General features: G+C 40.9%; 2 protein-coding genes across 2 annotated transcripts in view; one reads left to right on the top strand and one right to left on the bottom strand.

The window, feature by feature from the left end:
• The first annotated feature begins 2,531 nt into the window (after positions 1–2,531).
• Positions 2,532–9,921, top strand: LOC111669447 (placenta associated 9). Its single transcript, XM_023425753.2, has 3 exons — positions 2,532–2,846; positions 7,322–7,413; positions 7,870–9,921. The coding sequence occupies exons 1-3, from the start codon at positions 2,783–2,785 to the stop codon at positions 8,017–8,019; spliced, it is 306 nt and encodes a 101-aa protein (XP_023281521.1). The 5' UTR covers positions 2,532–2,782; the 3' UTR covers positions 8,020–9,921.
• Positions 8,459–21,156, bottom strand: part of stk32c (serine/threonine kinase 32C) — a 76,467-nt gene continuing 63,769 nt past the window's right edge. Inside the window, exons 9-12 of the mRNA XM_023425752.2 lie at positions 17,945–18,070; positions 17,455–17,583; positions 14,369–14,436; positions 8,459–12,888 (exon numbers count right to left, since the gene is read on the bottom strand). Of these exons, the coding sequence (XP_023281520.1) occupies positions 12,687–12,888; positions 14,369–14,436; positions 17,455–17,583; positions 17,945–18,070 (525 nt within the window). The 3' untranslated portion in view covers positions 8,459–12,686. The remainder of the gene's footprint in view (positions 12,889–14,368; positions 14,437–17,454; positions 17,584–17,944; positions 18,071–21,156) is intronic.

Below are 21,156 nucleotides of genomic sequence, written 5' to 3'. Positions count from 1 at the left end.
TTTGTCTACAGAGGTAGAAAAATAATACCAACATTGAATAGCTTAAAGATTTATCTTCATACTTTGGATACTAAATATACAGTACGTATGTGATGAGGTGTCTACCGGACAGGCGTCATGTAGTGAGTAAGCGGAAAACTTGGAGTCGTCCAGCTGATAGTTTACAGAGACATGCAGAGTAAGTACAGCAGATCTACAATAGGATTAGGGCACAGTCAAGGGAAACCAAAGGTCAACTAATGGCTTGTCTTAAAAGCAGAGGGTGGAGGTTTTTTTCTTTTGATGTAGTAACAGACTTCACACACACACACACACACACACACACACACACACACACACAACCACACACAACCACACACATCACTCAAATTAGATTTAGCTCCTTAAAACTGGACAGGAAGCCAGTGTACGCCAGGCAGCAGACAGGTACAGAGAGCTGAGCTTATGTCCTGGCAACAACAGGTTTAGTGAGGTCCATGTTCAGGTGACGATAACTGGCGATGATGATGAAGGCCAGCAGCGAGGGTCTCCTTCATCCTTCCATGCCTGTGAGGACATTTGGTCATCGTTACTACGGTGAACAAAACAAGCAGACATACAGACAGCTGGAAAGAAATAGATGGTGAGAAGGTGACCCTGCCTCCAGCAGTCTGTCACACCACAGATCAGCGTGACGCCGGCTGACTGGATCCCATGATCCTCTGGCTCTGTGTTCTTGCAGACACTCCGTGCCTCAGCATGTGTCTGCTGGGCGGACTTGAACTAACATTCAATACCTGAATGAACTTTGACACACATTTATATAGTGCTTTTTTATTGTTCTCTTTCATGGGAGTCTACAGAGTGATATTGAGATTTGTAATGATACATTTCTGTGTGATTCATCTGCACCACTCCGTGTGCCAGACGACATGACAACTTGTCAGCTCTGTAATTGCTGAGCGACCTGAAAACAGGAATATGGAACACAAGCTACATGTGGTGCAACCAAACAGATTGCAATTTAAAGAGGTTTTTTGATAGATCTAATATACTAATTATTTTATGGAGTAAATTCTAGGATAAATGTATGTTATCTTGTGTAAATCCCATTAATGATGTAACAGTAATACTCCCCATTTAGAATTAATATCCTCATTTGCATGTTTTAATTAGTGCCTAACAATGTGGCATAATGCTGACCAGATGATATGTTACTACTCTCTTCTTATTATTGCTCTGCATGCTCATAAACTATTTCAATATATATATTTAATTTTGTTACATAACATTACATAAGATTACAGATGAAGAAATATCCACTTTGCTAACTCTGCAATAATATAATAACAAGTACATTTCTTTTATATGAATGATTTATAACACACGTGTAAGAGTGAAATAGCTCTCTCTCTCTCTCTCTCTCTCTCGTCTTTTCAGATAATCCACTGAGGAAAAACTAACATGTTAATTTTTCTATTAAACATTACAAATGTGAAGGCTTGATAAATCCTCCTGAATGTGTCACATTAGAAAAACATTTCTTTCTTGTGTGAGGTTTAGCGAATCAAATCCATTCTGACAGTATGAAATTATTATTCTTTTACTTGTGTCACTTCAAATGGGATTTTGATCTTTTTTTTTTCTTTTCTTTTTTTTTCTTCTTTAGCTTTGCCTAAGAGGATAAATGAGTTTCCACTGACTTTGGTAAGATTAAATTATAAATCAATGTATAATTGTTCATGTGTGAGATATATTATATATTCTATATAATTCTATGTATATTATTTTCTTGTGTCCACGGTCTGTGTTTCTGTTTTTATCTCTCTATCTATCTGAATCGCTACAGTGTGTCATGGCAGAGCAGTAATCCTGTCGTCTTCTGACTCTCTTCATTGATCCCTTCTTCACTTTTCCTCCAATTTTGTTTTCTGCTGCTTAACCTGTAGATCTGCTTAAGAGACCAGACAAGTGAGAAAAGCACGAGGCTCAAGATGGTCTGGCTTAACGAAGATGATCATGTTTACTACGTAATAGTCTTGGCTGTCTCCGAGCGTGTGTGTGGGAAGGTGTGTGAGTCACTCAGACATAGAGGGAGAAGTCAGTGGGAATAACAGGAACCAATCAATACGATTATAAAGGCCATTCTCTGCTGCTGAATTGGTTTTGATTTGTCAGACTTCCTGCTAAACGGAAACACTGGCTGATTTTCCCAGAAAAAGCTTGGCAGCCCCGAGTCCTTTTATTACTCTCCTGCTTTTATTGAAAAAAATACAGCTTAAATAATGAAACAGAAACAAATGGGAGCTTGTCTGCATTAATCTAACATCTGAAAAACCCCTGACCAACTTCAATGTGAACATGAAAATGCCACACACACACACACACACACACACACACACACACACAACACAAAAGTTGCACAACATAATAGGTAAAACTAGTAAGTGCCCTCTTTAAAGGCTGGCCTGTCTGCTCTGAGATCCGAGTCCCCTCCCCAGTACATCCCTCCCGCCCCTTCCCAGATACTGAGCTTTTTGTTCTGCATCTAATGTTTTCATTAGGAAACTGGGCGCAACCAAGTCAAGGAGGGAAAGATTTGAGAGCAAGAGAGCGAGCACAGGGACAGGAGACCTGAGGAGGAGAGGAAATCATTTGGTTTTTCAGTCTGGTTCAGAATTAGAGGAGATTTGGGGGCTCTCTCTCTCTTTCTCTCACTCACCCGCTGTTTCTCTTCCTTCCTCTCACGCACACGCTCTTCAATCTTCGTCACCAGCTGCTCACCAGGTTTCACCTCCTCACTATGATCCGCCCCCCCACCTCCTCGATCGGACTTCTCCTCCTCCTGATTGGCTATGCTGCAGCAGGTAAGGGATGCTGGGTGGGGTCTGGAGGAGGGGGGAGACGGGGGTCACAGGTCAAGACAGGAAGGGCCAGAGGGCACACAGAGGAAGCAGCTAAACAAGTTCAGTGTTTGGTGTGTTGATTTACTAGAACAGATGATTTATTGATCAGTGTCTATTCCATACATTTTGCTTTAGGTGCATGGTATAATGCATGTAAGTGTGTGTAGATGATGGCTGGATGAACACACATGAAGCTGAACTGACATCATGGCTCCCCACACACGCACACACATGTGGGTCTGTGTGTGCAGGGTGTTGCCAGCACATCTGTTACTAATTTAACTGCAGCTCTGGCTGCACATAATCTAATATACTGTCAGCAGAGTTTCAAACAATCACTCTTCCCTTCATCTATCATGTTCATCTTCCTGCCCCTCAGTGTTTTGAGCTTTGTTTACCAGCGTTACTATAATCCACTGGAAATTCACAGAAATGTGGGCCAGCACTCCAGAGCCAGATCTGTGAGTGACGGCCTCCAGTGTGAATTACACTGACTTCATACTGCAAGAATGGCCAACTGCAGGAAGCATACGCACACCATCACACACAGTTACCAACGCACCAAGCATTTTGCCTCATTTCATTTTATTTCCATCAGTTTCATTTAAAAAAAACACCAAAAAAACATACCAGGGTGAAATAGTTCTTGTTTAAAGGTAGGATGTGGCAACTCCACCGGTCTCACTTATCTTAAAAGCCAGGAGAAATAGATATGGCAGCTATTATTTAATCACAGAAGTGAACTGAGGTTTCAGGTCTGATCTCTGAGCGACAGAAGCCCCCGAATCGCCTGGAGCGGTCAACATGTGAGCAATCAAGGCATTTGAAGTTTATTTTAAAGTGAAGCCCTGAAGCTGAAGTGTGTGTGCACTGTAAGCAATTAGAGACGTCGAAGTGTAAGGACTCATTAATTTTTTTTCACTATATATTCAAGCAGGGAGGTACACACTGCAATACAGCCACTACATCTTGGTACAAGATTTTATTCTTTATTGCTTGTAAACCACCTCACAGCTCCATATTTACATACGTGTTTCCTGTGTTTATTTTGAAGTGTTGATCCATAAAAAGATATATTTGTGGTTTTAAGAACCAAAAACCATCTCAATGTAGTTGCACATCTCCTCTCTCGGGTTTCTGTCTGGAGCTCTAGTAACAACAGGTCGGTGAGCCAATCAGAAGAGAGGTGGAGGCGAGGAGCCTCTCTTCTGATTGGCTGACTGTTTTCTGAGTGATCAAATAAAAATATAGCAGTTTTCAGGTTAACACCCACAGAAATCAAATCCTGCAAGGTCAGATGGTGGGTCCAGGTGGGCCCCGCCATGGGGCATGGCTGAGAGCAGTGACTGTATAGTTATGACATCACAAAATGACAGGAGTCCTGATAGCTGGTTTCAGTTTCTACAGGCTGTGTGCATTTCTCTGTTGACTAAGCGCTTTGATACTTTCATCGTATTAATATAAAACATAGACCTGCTCTATAATCAAACAAAACATAGACATCTACCTTTATACTATATGGGACCTTTATTGTTTTCTATTGGCATTTGTCAGGCCAGAGCTTGGTTTGTATGAACACTGTTGTTATGCACTAACTCCTCAGTTCTGCACTCGACTGAACTCCCTCTGTCCTGCAGGGAGGCCCTGTCAGTGCACATCCCCCCTCAGAAAAAAAGAAACATTACACACACTCCACACACACACATACACACACAGTGGTTCACCTTTGTCCTTGGGTGGAGTCAGTCAGATCATCATATCTACGTTTGCTTTCCCTGTGGTGTGTGATTCCTTGGAGTATGTAGGGGAGGTGGGGGGTCACTATGTGATTTCTCAACCTCCTAGAACAGCTCTGAGAGGAAAAAAAAAAAGTCTTCATATGAGCGAAAGCCAACACAAACAGGAACAAATGCCTTCTCGCTGTTTGGAAACAGACTGGTGACAATATAACATCTCAGCCACATTAATGGCATCTGCAGTCTATTACACACACTTCTTTCTTTTCATAGCAGCTCTGGCAGACTCAGTGGGTGAGGCATTCACTGTGAACATCGGCATGTAACTCTCTGTTGCACGTTTTTCCCCTCCTAAAGAGCAGGATGTGCTGTGTACACACGCTGATCACACAAACACACACTCACACGTCGATGGAAGCGCAGCTGTGGTTTTAGGGGGGATTTGAGAGCCCTGTTTTTTTGGGGTTTTTTTTTTGCAGATCTGGAAACCAGCAGCACATTCTGCTACAGCTGGAGTGGATTGTGGATTGTGGTTGTTGTGAAATGCAACAATAAAACACCACCATTTTTGACAACTTAGAAATCTGACTCTACCTCCAGATCCTGTGCAGGAAATATTCATATCTTCATGCTCAACCAAACCTACATCGCTGAGACATCTGCCCCGTCTGCTCAGTTAGAAAATCTGATGAAGTCACTGTAGCCTACCTTTCATTCATCTGTCGCTCTTTTTTGGCCTGCATCCTGCATGTACTGAACCTGGCACCCCTCCGGCCTGCGTAATGGAGCTTGTAAAATGTTTCCATGGGATATCGCTGTAAAATCAAGGCAGCGTGATGCTCGGGCGAGGCTGTACATCATGCAGAATAAGATATGGGAATCATTTCTGGCTGTCTCTGCTGGCACAGCCTTCATTGCTTAAGTAACAAAAGATTTGACGAGTCTGTGGTGGAGTAAAGGACTCGTTACGGAGCAGATTCCTCTTACAGGGGGACATTTTAAACGGCCATTAATAAAAGCAAATCTTTTTTAGTTCACGTCAGATGTGAATGTGTTGAAGTCCACAGCTGTAAACTTGAACAAAACAGCAGTCTGTGTTTATCTGACAGCAGACTGAATGCTTTTGCTCTGAAATGAATATTTCCATAAACCCATGTGAAGCTCTAGAGAGGACAAACAATACAGAGGTATGAGATGGTAGGAAAAGGTTCAGACAGAGAGCTTTCTCATTGTGCTCAAAAGAAGGGTCCAATATGACTACCTTTCAATCAAAAAAACATAACAATTTTAACCTGAAGAAAGTCAAAAGAAAGCAGTTCCAGGGTTTTGAGTTTAGGTTTTCACAGCTCACAGGAAGGCACCAGCTCATAGAACAGTGGTTATAAAAGAAAACTTCAAGATGCGACCTGAAGTGTTTTTGCAAGGATTTTTTGCTTCCTAACTATGTAGAAACGGTGAAAGCACATCCTTGTTTGGTCATTGGTAAGCAGCCACAGTATGAGAGGAATGACACTGACAAAAAGCCCTCTGCAGAGGCAAACTAACACAGCCTTAGCATCATTAATGTTCAATAACAACACACGCTCTCGGGCATTAGCTGTCTGTAAACACTCCAAAGGTTTTATCTAAATAACAGCGACAGCAACGCCGCCAGCATCCAGGAAATGAAGGAGAAGTTTGCTCATTTATAAAGTACAAATGCTGTGAATGGGAGCTTGGCCTGCAGCCACGAGAAGGTGCGAGAGAATGAAGACTTCCCCTCAAATATGTCGGCTTCAAAGAGAAACAGATAATTGGAAACATCACTGTAAGGGGGGGGGGGGGCAGCTCGAACAATGCAGGTGGCCCCTCCCCATCTGGCTGAAGTGAACTCACACCAAGAGAATCAGGCTCTTCTTCATGGTGCTGAATGTTGCACAGTTTATTCTCAATTTAGACTCCACATAAGAAAGGCAGATCACTGTCCTGCCATTATGAGAAAAACAATAAAACACAATTTCATTTGGAAACAAGCAAATAATCCAAACAGTAGATTTCCTTGTTAGAATTAAGACATTCATTTAACTGCACTGAAAGAGATGCTTTTTTTCTTGTATTGTAGCATCAAAGGTTCGACTTCAAGCTGGTTTTACATTTTGGGAAATTTGCTTATACTGTATGTTGTAAAAACTAAAAGTGCCTCGAACATCCAACAGGGGGCTCAAGGAACTTAAAAATATATTTGTGGTGCTTCAAAAAAAACCCTTTACATATGATGAGGTTACTCAAATATCCAACTGGCTACTCAGCTAATGTAAAATTACACTGAAGGTGCTTCAAGTGACCGTTCCATAGGATGAAGTTCCTAGATGAACCCTCAAAGAACCTCATCTTCAAGTTACAGCTTCTGGAGGAACCCTTTTAAATTTGAGTGAGACTTCGAGCACCTTGGACAGTTACTAGAAAAACCCAGTTCCCAAAAAGATTCTTTTAAGAACCCTGGACTTTTAGGCTTTATTGATGGGATATATGAGAAGACCGACACCTTTGTCCACTAAATATGTTGATGAATGTTTTCTGTTTTCCAGATCAGGTTGGACTTTAGTATCTCCTACCGCCATAGGAAAGAATATTTCTGCTTCCTAATACCTGTAACTGTAAGTGTGTGCATCATACTGTATGCTGTGCGTCCACTCATATACACATCCATTCTGTTTTCAGGTCCTGAGCCTGACCTGCGGCCTCGAGCGGTGCGTTCAAGTGCCTGTCAGGAGCACACCAACCTTCACAGCCGCCTGGATGTAGTGGAGAAGGTGCCGTTTCTAAACCGACCTCACACTCAGCCCTCAGCGCTTTGAAGTCACCAGGATTCAGAATGTTTTTTTTCCCCTCCTGGTGTAAAATTCATTATTAAATGTCAGCTGTTTCTCCATCTGAGGCTGCCAAAAAAAAATCCTCAGCATTTCCTTTCAAGCATGAGATGCCGACGAAGCTGCAGCCTGGAGTCTCACTTATTGTGTAAAAATCTCCATGATTTCTCAGCTCTTTCCAAAACACTGATGACTTACTGTAAAGTCTCCACATTCATCTCATTTGACAAACCCCAGACTCACTCTGACCTTACCTTACTCGCTGTTTTGGGCAACTGTAATATTCATATGAATAAGTCATCGTATTATTCATGAGCGATGACTCTATTATTCATAATACAACTTATTAATGTATTATTTATATGTCAGCCACAAAAATATGTCTTCTGTCTCCTGCAGAAGGTGGAGGAGACCGTGGAGAAGCTGGAGGTCGGGCTTGCTTCTCTCCTGGATGACATTGAAGCCCCAAAGTGGCGCCCCATGTTGGACAATACAGGAAAAACAGCTGTGGACATCCTGGAGGAGCCGGGGCAGAGGGGCGAGTCCTAAACTAACCAGATGTCCATGGAGGAGGGGCTGACGAAGACTCTTGAACTTGGACTTTTAAGGATTAAATCTGTTTCTATGACTTTTTTTATTTTTTATTTTCTAGATACATGTATCTGTATCTGTGTATCAAAAAGAAGTTTATATCTGAGATGAGGAGGCAGCTCTTTGCACAAAGACGAGCCTCTCTGCATTATTTATTCATACTTATCCTGCTACAGCCTCTTCTCTTCTCCAGCCTTAGATTCAGTCCCAGATTCTAACCCCCTGCAGTCAATAGTGGCACAGCTCATGTTTACAGTGCCATTCAAAGAGATTAATTCACTTTGGACATCTCTGCCCAGTCAATTCCCGCTCTCTCTCTCTCCGTCGCCCCCTACTGTCCCCTCACAAACTGTGCCTTTGACGCCGCGTCTCAGTGGAAATGACAAAGACACGGATGTAAAATTACTGGAAGGAGTTTTATTTCTTTATCAAAGCAGTTAAAGCAGCATGTTTTAAACACAGAGCAGTTTCAGTTGGTACAGTAACAAGGCTTTCACCGACTCCCTGTAAAAATCCTGCAGCACAAGAACATTATGCAAAATAGGTTCACAAGGAGGAAAAGAGTGGCGTAAATCACATCTTCTTCTTCTTTTGTATTTCTCAACAGGGCACTGAGTTTCAAACTGTATCCACAGAGGTAAGACATCTACAGTATGGTACGCCTCGAGAGCATCCATCAATCGGGAAACGCTTGAGCAGGAGACATGCTGCTGCTGGTCAAACACTAGCACAATGCCTTTTTTTTTTTGAAACACCTAACAGCATCCAGAACATTAACACACAAAGAAACATGTCGGGAGGGTTTGCAAGCACGGTCCAATTAGGATTGATCACTGATATCAACAAATGCCAAAACTGTAGATTAGTATTGTAACTTAGAAAAAAGCTACACTTAAATTAAATCAGTTTTTATCCATTTACAAATGATTAACATATAATTACACATCCACTTTAAGCCTATGTTGATTCTGATGGAGTGTAGTCTCATTTAATGAGTCTTAGAAATAACTGAGCTTTCTTTTCCACAAATGGAGACATTCAGTGTTTTAATAATGCAGCAAATTCTGTGATGGGGTGAAGTGAAAACCTGTCCCACTTCCAATTTCTTCTTCCTTTTGCTGCACAGACAAAAACGCAACACTTAACCCACAACAGAGCATCACGCACACAGCTGCTGACCTCATTCCACTCATACAGCAAGGGTACGAGCCCGTATACTTGAACAGAGCATTAAGACAACCTACAAGATGCCAGAAGATACTGCATATCATCTAAAAATATCATGCCGCCCATATAACACTGCAGATTATAGGATTTTGTACAGTTTAAAGTTCACAAAACTCACTGCTCAGAAACAGCCACGCATGTCAGTTATACTTTGATTTGGACTGTGTCAGTAATCAGGTGAGTATCGAGGTATGCTATTACCAAAAGCTTGTGCATGCACAAATCAGCCGGTAAGGCTCAAGCTCAAGGCTTTGGCAAAAACAGGCTTATACTGTAAAGGTACATGCAAAAAAAGCGCAGGGCTTGATACTATTAAATTCATCATATATTTTGGCGAACTTGGAAGATGCCACTTTATATCCCTTTAAAGAAGCTTCTTAATCTAATCATAATGTATAGTGTTTAAAGAAATAGCTCTACATTTTGGGAAGTACACTTGTCTGCTTTGTTTCTGAGGGTGATAGATGAGAAGGTTGATACCACTGATGCTGTCGACTGACCTGAGGCCTCCATCAAACTACCAATGATACAGTATTATTACGTTGTTACAGTGCTACAGTGTACAATATAAATCACCATTTGCTGTATATTTGATAATGGCATGAGTCTTCATTAAAAAATGTAAAATGGTTACATCAGAGCTCGTCTAATTCTCTGGTTACACTCTACTGTGAAATGATTATTAAAGTCATTCAGTTTGTTGTCATCTTATTTAAACAACAATGTTCTGCTCAACGCCCTGAAGCTTAAGAAAATGAATGCAAATAGACAAAACACATGTAAATTCAGAAACATTTTAACCTCAAAAGTCACAAAGCATTGAACAAGTGTGTACCAGACAGGTTCTTCATGTTTTTTGTGTCCCCTGTGAACACCTCCGTTATAGTCTGTGCCACTTGCAGCGTGTTTCTGTATTTGCTTGTGCTGTGTGTATTTACAGCACACGTGTTGTTACATTGATGAAGATGTTTTATAAAATTGTTTGTGTTTTGTCTTTTTGCATGTGTTTTCTTAGGTTGCAGTGCGTTAAGCTCTCAGGGCCACCGTAGTTATCAGCTCTTTGGCCAGTACGTGAATGGGCACCCCTCTTATTTAAGATTACTCTCAATCCAGAAATGACAAACTAATTTATGAAGGCTGCTGAGAGCATTAACAACTGTGGCTTTCAAAACAGTAGAAGGTTTCAGAGTAAATGCAGCCCAGCGAGCAAGAGCACTATGTAAATGAAGCCCACCGATGCCTTAGGCTGCCTCTGTCTTTCACGTGCCTTACGCCTCGCAGTCCCCTGAGAGTCTCCCTATAACAGCGAGCCTGGCTCTCTGCAAAGTTCAGTCTCCACCTACCACACCACTTCAGCTCCTAACTGAACACACTGTATCTCTCTTTTTTTTTTTTTTTATCTATAATTTGTGGGTTTAGAGCAAATTACCCCATATAACTATGACTTGATGGACAACACTTCTCCCATCCATCCAGGACTTCTATGCAACAGAAACGTACTGCTCCTGGCTGTTGTTTGGCAAACAGAGCTTGTGAATTCCCCTGAAATTTAACATTACTGTGTATAGATTAAACACACTACACACAACATGTTAATTAGTGAGCTGCAGGTGCCCTAGTAAGTGGATTTTTCACCCCTGCCTTCAGTCTTTATGCTAAGCTAGGCTAACTGCCTCTCAGCTGCAGCTCAGTTCTCTGAGTGGTGGTGTCAATCTTCTCATTTTATTCTTGACAGTGAACAGGCGTACTTCGCAAAACTTACTCTGAGGTCTACCCCCTTACCTGAAATATATACTTTATACATCATCACAATATTATTGTATAAATGAAAGTATTTTTTCACTTGCAGAAGGAACATTGACTTTATGTTATACTGGGAAAAGAGACATACATTCACACACTCAAAGTTCCTTAGAAATGGTTATGCAAATGGTAGAAAAGCTTTGGCATATTTTGCCTACAAGTTGTGCCTGCACACTTGGAAAGAAGAGAAGAATGAAGCAGCACGCAGCTTCACACGGCTCTTCCTTTAGTTTATATGTCGAGTTCGCAGTCCCACATAAAACTGTGGCGAGTTTAATTACCCTACACTGTATGCTATTTACATGGTTTTTCATTTTATTAGGCCTTAGGGTTTTAAGGTGGACTTTTGCTACATGTTCCCAGTCGTTCAGACTGAGATTGACGGTGCCACCTTAAATGTACCACTATCACGATGACAGTTATCGACTAGTTCGTCTATACAGTTTGAAGTTCCAACAGGGCACAGCTACACGTTTAAGTACAGCCCCCAAACAAACTCTACGGGGAGATGATCTTTATACTAACCAAGCACTTAAAGAGACGATGGAGTCCAGTGAAGCAAACAGCTCTCTAATAGATTATTAAAGGATGTGATTGTTGCTGATTGGTATTTATTCTCCAGAGCAGAGTTTCTGGATGCTCTCTGAATCAGAGCACAACACAGGGCTAAAATACTACATCTTGGTAACCATTACAGACACAGTGACAAGCAAAACCTTTCATTATGATTGTTGCACTGATTTCCCATAAATCACCGTACCTCGTCATCCTAAAAAAAAGCTTGGACAAAGAAGAAACTAACATTCTGACCTATAATGCATCCATGGCTACAATGTGATTAACAAATACTGATTATCAGGCACCACTTTAAACAGGTTTACAACATGAAACCAGCCACACCGCCTTGGCCTGACTGAAAACAGCCATGAATGCTTACTGTAAAAGTGCCTCAGAGAGGTGTTGCAACAGGAGGAAGCCGCTCCAGGAGAGAATGAAGAACTATTTTTCCGAATTAGGGCACACGTTAGATGAGACAGGCTGAGGGGAAGAGTGAACTGAAGACACAAGCAATAACATAAACTGAGTGCCTGCGTGTGCTGAATAATTCAGTTGTCCCCATCAGATTTTGAACAGGAAAGCTGAGAGGGGAGGCGCCGCCGCCAAAACCACCAACCCCACAAAAAACGGTGGACTACCATTGCTCGGGATGTCATCATGCTCGTGGAGGTTTCCGCTCCTGAACAACACCTCCTATTAAGTGATACCTTATTTGTCATGCTATACTGTAACATTGCATAGAAGTTAGAGCTTACTCTAGGGTGGACACATACAGTAGGTGGGGACTCTCTGGAAATCTGCTTCATTCATGCCTTACCGGAAGGATGCTACAAAAAAAACAAACAAAACAAAACAAAGAGATAAGGGAAATGGTGGGAGCCATTTTAGGTCCTGCTGCGCTTCAAATCGCCCTGCTGTGTGTTTTCCTCCGCTCCTAGCTACAATACAGGAGAGAGGTGAGAACGTATCTATCGGCATGGCACAAACACTGCAGCAGCCAGAGAGACCTGCGATCGTCACTGTGAGGCGATGTGGTGCTAGCAGCTGCCAGGGGAGGAGCAGACCGAGCCGCACATGCTCAGCTTGGAAGAGGACTCGGGCTCCGGCTCAGGACCAGGGTCGGGGTCTGGCTCAGGTGCGTCATCGTCAGTGGCCACGGCTTCAGCCTCTCTGTCCCCATCTCCACTGGCATCGTCACCCCCAGCCTCTGACTGACCCTCCTCCTGACGCTTTTTCAACCTGAGATCGATGGAGAAACAGACATCAAAACAAATATAATACTACAAGATTTGCATGAATATATATATATATAGAGATAGATATATATAGATATATATCTACATACACAATCTAACTATAACATAAACCTTTAACCCCATGTGGAGGACAAAACATCCTCTTCCTATAATGTTTCCTCTTCGGAAAGCAGTAAAATCAAACATACACAGAAAGAAACAGCTAGTAGTTGAATGTAATGAGAGGCCTTGAGTTCATTATATAGTGCTCCTCTCGTGCTGTATAATTCTAGATATTATGGCCTCTATTATAAATAGAAGTCGACTGCCATTAATTAGAGCAATAGGATATAATAAGACATTTCCCACACAGAAGGATTTCAGTAATGTTGCAGTGGCAGGACCTGCTCAATAATAGATGAGGCAATAATTTAGGGCAGCACTCAACCAATATTCCTCCCTTTGCATTGCAGAGAGGACACATACTCTATGATAAAGTAGATATGGATATCATACTCTTTATTTATGATAATCTGTGTATATTTTACTAACATACAAAAGATTAGATGCATCATATTTAGCCACAGCAGGGTGGGCTCTTTAAAGCCTTTTGTCACCTGTGATTTTCCTATCCACGTCATTTCATTGATTCATTTGGCTGTCACACAGGTTTGGAGGAATATGCAACGCTCCCCTCTGAGCTGGATGCCTCCTTGTATCAATAACCTTATTAAGATACACCGCACGCTCTGTGGTTTTGATTTATAGTGGAGATAAATGAGTATTTGCTGTGGCTCTTCACAAATTGCAGCTGATACAAGTTCATAACTTTTCTCATCTACTGATCCCTCAGCAATTTCACACAGCACCAATGCCTTAGGGTACGTTCAGTGCTAGCTCCACATTAATTCATGGTTTAATCCCAGTCATGGTTTAAGTGCAGGTGACAGTGAGGGAAATGTTTTCTTTCAGCTCTTCAGTAAAATAAAAATATCAATAGAGTTTTGTTATGAAAGGAAAATATAGTTCTCACAAATTGGGTTTAATTGTGGTAGATTTGATCATCATTTCTAGCAGTTATGATAATATTGTACTCCCCAAAATAATTTACTCAGATCTGGGAACACATCAGCGAACATAAGGGAATTAGCAAAGTCTGATCTGGTCAGCCAGAAGAGAAGAGAAAACAATGACAAATGATAAAATTACTACCCAAATATCCACTTCCCACTTCATCTTTGACTTACTGCACTTACTGTGTTTTTGTACTTACCACTTACTGTTGTTGGGTTCCAACACGAGCCGCATTTTATTTGTTTGAATGGCAAATGAGGCCTGATTATTATAATATTTTGCCCTTTGCAGTTGATCTAACAGGATAATGATTTTCTGGCTTTGTTGCTTCATAACTGTTCAATGACTAAACAGGAAGCTCTGCTTTTAGCCGCTGTTATGAACGGTCTGCTGCTCTGCTGCTCTCTTACCTCTCACGGTTGAAGATCATGAACTCTTGCTGCACCACTTCAAGGCACTCCTGTAGGTAGTCATTCTCCTGTGGGCAGTCAACAGACCAAGCATCCTGCTCGTCATCTACATCATCAACATCAACCTCATTATCATCATCAAAAACTATAGATAGAACGTGAATCAGTCATCCAAATGACCACTGAGGTGAAAATGTCTTTTTCCTCAGAGCTTTTCTTTTTTTCTTGGTTGCTCTTTTTAAACAAGTCATGAATTGTTTGTGAGCCCTCCTCAAACTGGATGTTTGGCCCGAGACGAAAATAGAAGCTCATATTTCCGAAAGCACTTGAGGCCATGACAACAGCACTGAAGGCTTCATAATTTAATAATCTCGGTAATAACGCAGTATGAGCACACACAAGCAGGCACACACACGTATGTGCTACACACACACACACACACACACACACATATACAGACACAAAGTCTCATAACCCTGCAATTGTTAGAGGTGCACACTCCTTGCACATGCTGATCAACGCTGATAAGACACACGCACGCACGCACGCACACACGCACACGCGCACACACACACACACACACACACACACACACACACACACACACACACACACACACACACACACACACTGCTGACGTTAATAACACTGATGTCATGATGACTGTCTGATGGGAACAGGCTGTTTCTCATAAATACAGAGAGGATATCTTCAGTCTGTGGTAAATAGTGTCTCAATCAAAAACAGCAAAGCAGCGAGAGAAAGGGACTCTAGTTAATCCTCCTGGTTTCAGCACACACAGGGCACATCAGGACAGGCCCAGGCTTCGTCATGTATGTGATGACTTGTCTTTTATTTCACAATTTCTTTGTGACTGTCATATTCTACTGCAAGATTCCCTTTTTGCCTTTGTCTATTTTTGAAAAGGAGTAAATACTATGAAGGCTGTTAAACCTTTAGACTATAAAGGTTTGAAAAAAGGTTTAAAGGTTTAGAAAATAGCTCATCACAATTTCCCAGAACCCAAGGTGGTGTCTTCCAAAAGAATTTCCTGTCAGACGAACAGTCAGAGTTATCAAATGTATGTAAAACAGACATCACCATGGCGCTAAAACCAGACATTGTTTTGTAAATAATAGGTAACTTAGAGGAGTGGTTTGAAATTTTTTTGAAATATGTTTATTCGCTTCCTTGCTGAGAGTTATATAGGAAGATTGATACTCTGACATTTTTACAGTAAATATGAAGCTGGAGCTTGCAGCTGCTTCGCTTAGCTTAGCATAAAGACTGGGGGAAACAGCTAGCTTGGCTCTGTCCAAATGGGAAGAACAAGCTCACCAATTATCACATTACACCAGTTGCTGGCTGTAGCTACGTATTTACCATACAGATGTGAGAATGGCATCAATCTTCTCATCTCACTCTCAGCAAAAACAAAAAAGCAAATAGGTGATTTTTCCAAAATGTGAACCTGTTCTTTTAATTTCAAAATCCTTTTGTTTTGGTAATAATATCACGCTGTAATAATCTTATTTCCCCCTTGGAGTTCATTTTAAAGCTGGAGAAAAATATACAGTGTGGCAGTAAAAGAGAGATTATTGTCTCTTTAGGAAGATGTATGATCTCAATCAGGCTGCTTATAAGATGCCTGAAGCTCACATGCTTGTACAGTAAATCTGTCTTTATTGTCACAAGCCGAGGTAATTCACAGTAGCTGAGAAAAAGAGGATGCTGGGATTTGGCTCACCACCAATCTAAAAATATACCGTATTGACAGGAACTGACAGACGGGAGACTGAGGTAAACCTGATTTACATTGTTATCCCAGGCTGGCCCTACCTCGTCATGTGTACAATATCTATGAGTACTACTCATCTGCAGCAGGTAATCATTTTCTCAGACACGTGTGCGTTTGCAGGTGTCTTCTTTATAATCATTTGCTTTTAGCACCTACATACAGAAAATAAGGCTAATCTGCTCTGCACAGGGACACAAAGATCAAAATAACAGGGAAAGAGCAAAATATAGCATTTTACACTGGAAAATAACCCTTTAACATGTGAGCTAAGATAAAAATAGCCCTTTCTATCATCAAAGGGAATAAAGGCCTTTTAACAGCTGCTGTGACATCTTGAATTCCACCTTCATCTTCGCAGCTCCTAAATCCTCCTCCTCAACACGACATAATGCTTTTAATGCTGAGGTTATGAAGTGTTTCAGTATTTCATCTTTAAAGATAAACTATGAAAGATGGTGCAGATTAGCAGCACCTTTTGAAATAATCCCGGAGGGGAGACACATACGTGAACACACAAGGTGCATTTCCTTTGTAGTTTTGTTTATATGATGTGATTTTTTGTGTGTTTTTAGTATGGCTTCTACCTTGTTAGCATCTTACTTTTTATTAATGGCCTACTTTTATGATTCATTTCTTTTCTCTGTTCTTGTGAATTAATCCATTAGTCAATTAGAGCTCAACCTGAACTACTGTATTTAAGTAGTTTTTTTAAGCAAAAATCAGACATCCTGCAGCTCCAGCTTCTCAAATGTGAGGATTTGCTGCTTTTCTTTGTTTTATGTGATTGTAAAATGAGTATCTCTGAATGCTGGACTGTTGATCAGACAAAACAAGCAGTTTGATGACAACCTTGAGCTTCCTGGTGAAATTGTATAAATTATGATGGGTATTTTTCACTATTCTCTGACATTTATACACAAAATCAATTAATTAAATTACAAGAAAACAAAATAATAATATTAGTCGTTTTCAGCCACACTTATAAGGACATGGAAAGTCTGTCTCCATCTTGGTAAAGATTAGTGGATGGTGAAAACACCAGTGACAATCAAATTAGTTCAGGAATTTAAAATTCTATCGGCTGCTAAATCTGATTTGTTGCAGTTTAGTAATACATCAATAACTATATTACAATATTGTCAATAAACAAAACCAAACCACATGAAAAGCATTTTATTATAGGTCGGCACTGTCCTAGTATGCAAAATACTCATGAATGAGTTGGGAGGATGGACACTGTAGCTTTGATTTCTGGTTGATTTTTAAGACTGTGGACCATGTCACTTACCGACTGCGAATCCTTGCTGTTGTCTCGAGACCGGTTCTTGGCCAGCCTCTTCTTCTTCTTGTGAAGTGGACGCGACTCCAGGATCATCTCCTCCAGCTCAAAGGTGGGGTCGCAGTGGAGGCGACCTTTCTGCAGAAGGGAGATGCACAGGAGATAATAAGAAACACAAACACACACACACAAACAGGATCATAAATCTGCTGCTGTATACACAGAGCCACAGAGTGCACAAATGCAAAGTGCACACTGAACTCAATGTACTGAATAACACACATGAATACACTCACATGCACACACAAATGTACAGTAAGTGCATGTGCACACACTATAGTGAGATAACATGAAGAAGCTGCATTCAATTTCCTTTGCATTATTTAGTTGCTACACATCCTCATTACCATCCACAAACATGAAGGAGCACCTGCATGTGCGTTTAAATGTTTAATTGTACATGTGCGCGTGTGTTGATATCTGATCTCTTCACACTAACATTAGGAACAAATCCAGCCTCCATCTTCTTCTCGTATACAGCATCCCAGTTGATGTCAGCGAGGTAGGGAGATGTCTGCATGTCAGACACGCTGGAGAAACGATGCTCTGGGTTCACTGTCAGTAACTAGAAGGAATGGACACACAAACACACACACACACACACACACACACACACACACACACACACACACACACACACACACACACCAATGTCACCTACATCATGTCACCTTCCAAGTAGCAATATCACCTTCACAACTTCTCTCCTCACTCACAGCCAGGCTCTTATTCTCTCTGGAGGTGAAATAAACTCACAAATGTGGGTGTTGATTGTGTAATTCAAATAGTGTTCAGCTGGGCTAGTTGAAGTGAACATAAGAAGGAGCTGAAAATATTGTGTTACACTTGTACTTGAGATGTTTCCCTGAAACTATCCTGCCATAAAAATGTAAACATTTGATATTGAATATTTTCGGCTATAAGTACGCTACTGTATGAATTCAGACTTGTGGATACAAAATATAGACATATTGTTTGTTTTCATGGGGAATGGAGATATTGTTATAGTCACTTGATATTTTAAGTTTTTATTGTTTCTAAGCATGCACAAGAATATGTAGGCTACCTACAAAGCGTTTAATATTAAATAAATACAAAAACACATAATGAAATAAATGAATAAAATGTGTAAAACATATAAATAAACCAATAAAATGGGAAATTATTCACTCCAACCTCATTATTCTGATATTTCATCATTTGATATTAACTGGGGTTTTACTTGAGTTCCATATTTTCTCATTTCATAATGTCACTTTTCATGACAGTGGTGTCTCAAGCAAATCAGCAACTACTATCATTTAGTCAGCTAACTAGCTAGGTTAGATAAGTAGCTTAGCTAGTTAGGATAGTAACTCAGCAAAGACACTAGTGATAGCTGTGTTAGCTATCTCTTGTTGCCCTGAGCAACCACTAAAGACAGTCTGTCTCTCTTTCTCTGAGGAGCATTAAGCCAGCTGTTGCTGTTTACACTGTCTTTTCACTTTGACACTGAGTAACAATTAAAGCTCACAACCTTACCGTGCTAGCTAGGCTGTCAGGAAGGTAGCATTTGCAGTCTCGTTAAGATACTACTGTGCCTGCAAACTGTTTTTTTAGTTGGTTTATTCAGGAACAACAGGTGAAACAAATTTTGTTAACGAGTTCCATCAAGTGTCCCTGTAAGCCATGACAATGAGTCAGCAAGCACATTACCAGGGCCCTGAAATCAGCTCCCCTAAAGGAAATACAGTCGTTCTTAATGTTATCAGTTCCACCTGTGCTTTTCCTGCTATAGCAAGCCACAATGTCTGCAGTGAAAAATGTCATTACTCTGACACTGTTGGTGCTACAGCTGCCCGGAGCTCACTCCACTAAATTTGGTAGCAGTTACTGACCATGCTTGCATGTGATAGACTGAAAGGTGAGGAGGCAGTGACAACACCATCTACAGGAAGAGTGACACTGTGAAATAAAAACATACATTATGAAATAAAATATCACATTGAATACAGCTGAGATAACTGTTTTAATTGAATAAAAACAGACTTTTATAAACAGCTGTTTTGAAATAAAAGTTTATATAATGAAAAATTAACTTATGAATGAAATTATTAGTTCAGCATTTTGCACAATTTATTTATTATTGATCATTTATTTAATAAATAGTTATTCATCTATCTTTGAAGGCTCCATAAGAGAAAACTATATATTTATGTTGCCACTAAACATCAACTGGAGGAAATCTGGTAAACTTTCTGATATACTAACCAACAGGGGGCACTGTTAATCAAATCAGCCACTCATCAGGTTTGAATCAAAATTGTTGCACTGATCAAGACGGATGAATGCCACACATGAGTGGAGTCACTTATCCCAGGGAGGAAATAAAAACTGGAGCTGATACAGTTGTGTTTTTAATGGAACACCATCTGTTTCATTTTTCACCTCAGGGTAAACACTGGAATTGATAAGAAGATGTGGCTTTTGTTGTCATGTTAACTCTCTTCCTTGCTTCGGTCACAGGCTGATTCAGTTTTCTCCTGCAGGGCCGGTTAGGTCTGTCTCGGTGGAGTCCAGACACGGTAATCGATCAGCAGCAGAGCGGAAGAGACCTACGCTCCGTCCAGAACACTCAGTCACTCAGACACAGAGCACATGCACGCACTCATGCTCACACTTACACTCTGCCAAGAAATATCCTTTTTAACAAGCCACGTGTTCTCTTACTCACTCCAAAATCCTGTCTTTAAATGACTAAAGAAATACTGCCACAGGGGATGCGCTAATTTGTTTCCATCACAGTTTCACTTGTGCAGATGAGAACATGTTGACTCAAAGTAGAATAAGGTAGACTATTATAGAGAAAGAGTGTTGAGCAGATTTATTTCCATTTGACGCAATGGGAATTTTCTCATCAAACTGTCAGATTTTCACTTGTAAGAAAAGCTTCAATATCAAGTCAAATTACTTGTTATGATGGATATTATCATGAGCAATATACTGGTTGACACACACACACACATACACACACACTGTCTCTCTTCTCTCACCCATTTGCTCCGTTTCTGTGCTTCCATCCCTCAGATTCCCATCTGTCGTTTTTCTTCTCCTTTGCCCTGAGGGTCTCAGCTCATCCTCCCTCCCTCCAGCTCCAGTCCCCCAACAGTACCTGCATCTTCTGTTCCTGAGGCTTCAGTGGCTTTTTACCTCAATATGTACACTGATATCACCTCTACATCCCGGCCCTCCTTACCTCCTGATCCTTAATCTTTTGGTTTGTAAACTGACACCAACAAAGTACCAATCTATACAATTTACAATCACATAAGACTAAGCATACTTGCAAATAAAAAGCTGGGGTTTAAGAAGGTTTGGCTTTTGGCTTAGAAATGACTTAAATAGCTATTTAATAGTCAGAGAATATATTTTTCAGTCATTTAAGTAACTAATGAAACTATCAATTCAACTATTAATTTCAGTTGATCATAAAATTTTGAGAACGGGGTGTCGAGTGGCGCAGTGGGTTGAGCAGGCGCCCCATATGTAGAGGCTACAGTCCTTGCTGCAGTCGGCCCCGGTTCGAGTCCCGCATCGCGCGGCCCTTTGCTGCATGTCATTCCCCCTCTCTCTGCCTCCCCATTTCCTGTCTCTCTCTACTGTGCTATCATA

This window comes from Seriola lalandi, unplaced genomic scaffold, assembly GCF_002814215.2.
Source record: "Seriola lalandi dorsalis isolate HSWRI2012SDOR001 ecotype SW California unplaced genomic scaffold, Sedor1 jcf7180002054795, whole genome shotgun sequence".
Taxonomy (NCBI): Eukaryota; Metazoa; Chordata; class Actinopteri; order Carangiformes; family Carangidae; genus Seriola; species Seriola lalandi.
The sequence above is the reverse complement of the archived record's forward strand: the minus strand, read 5'-3'. Positions and strand labels throughout refer to the sequence as shown.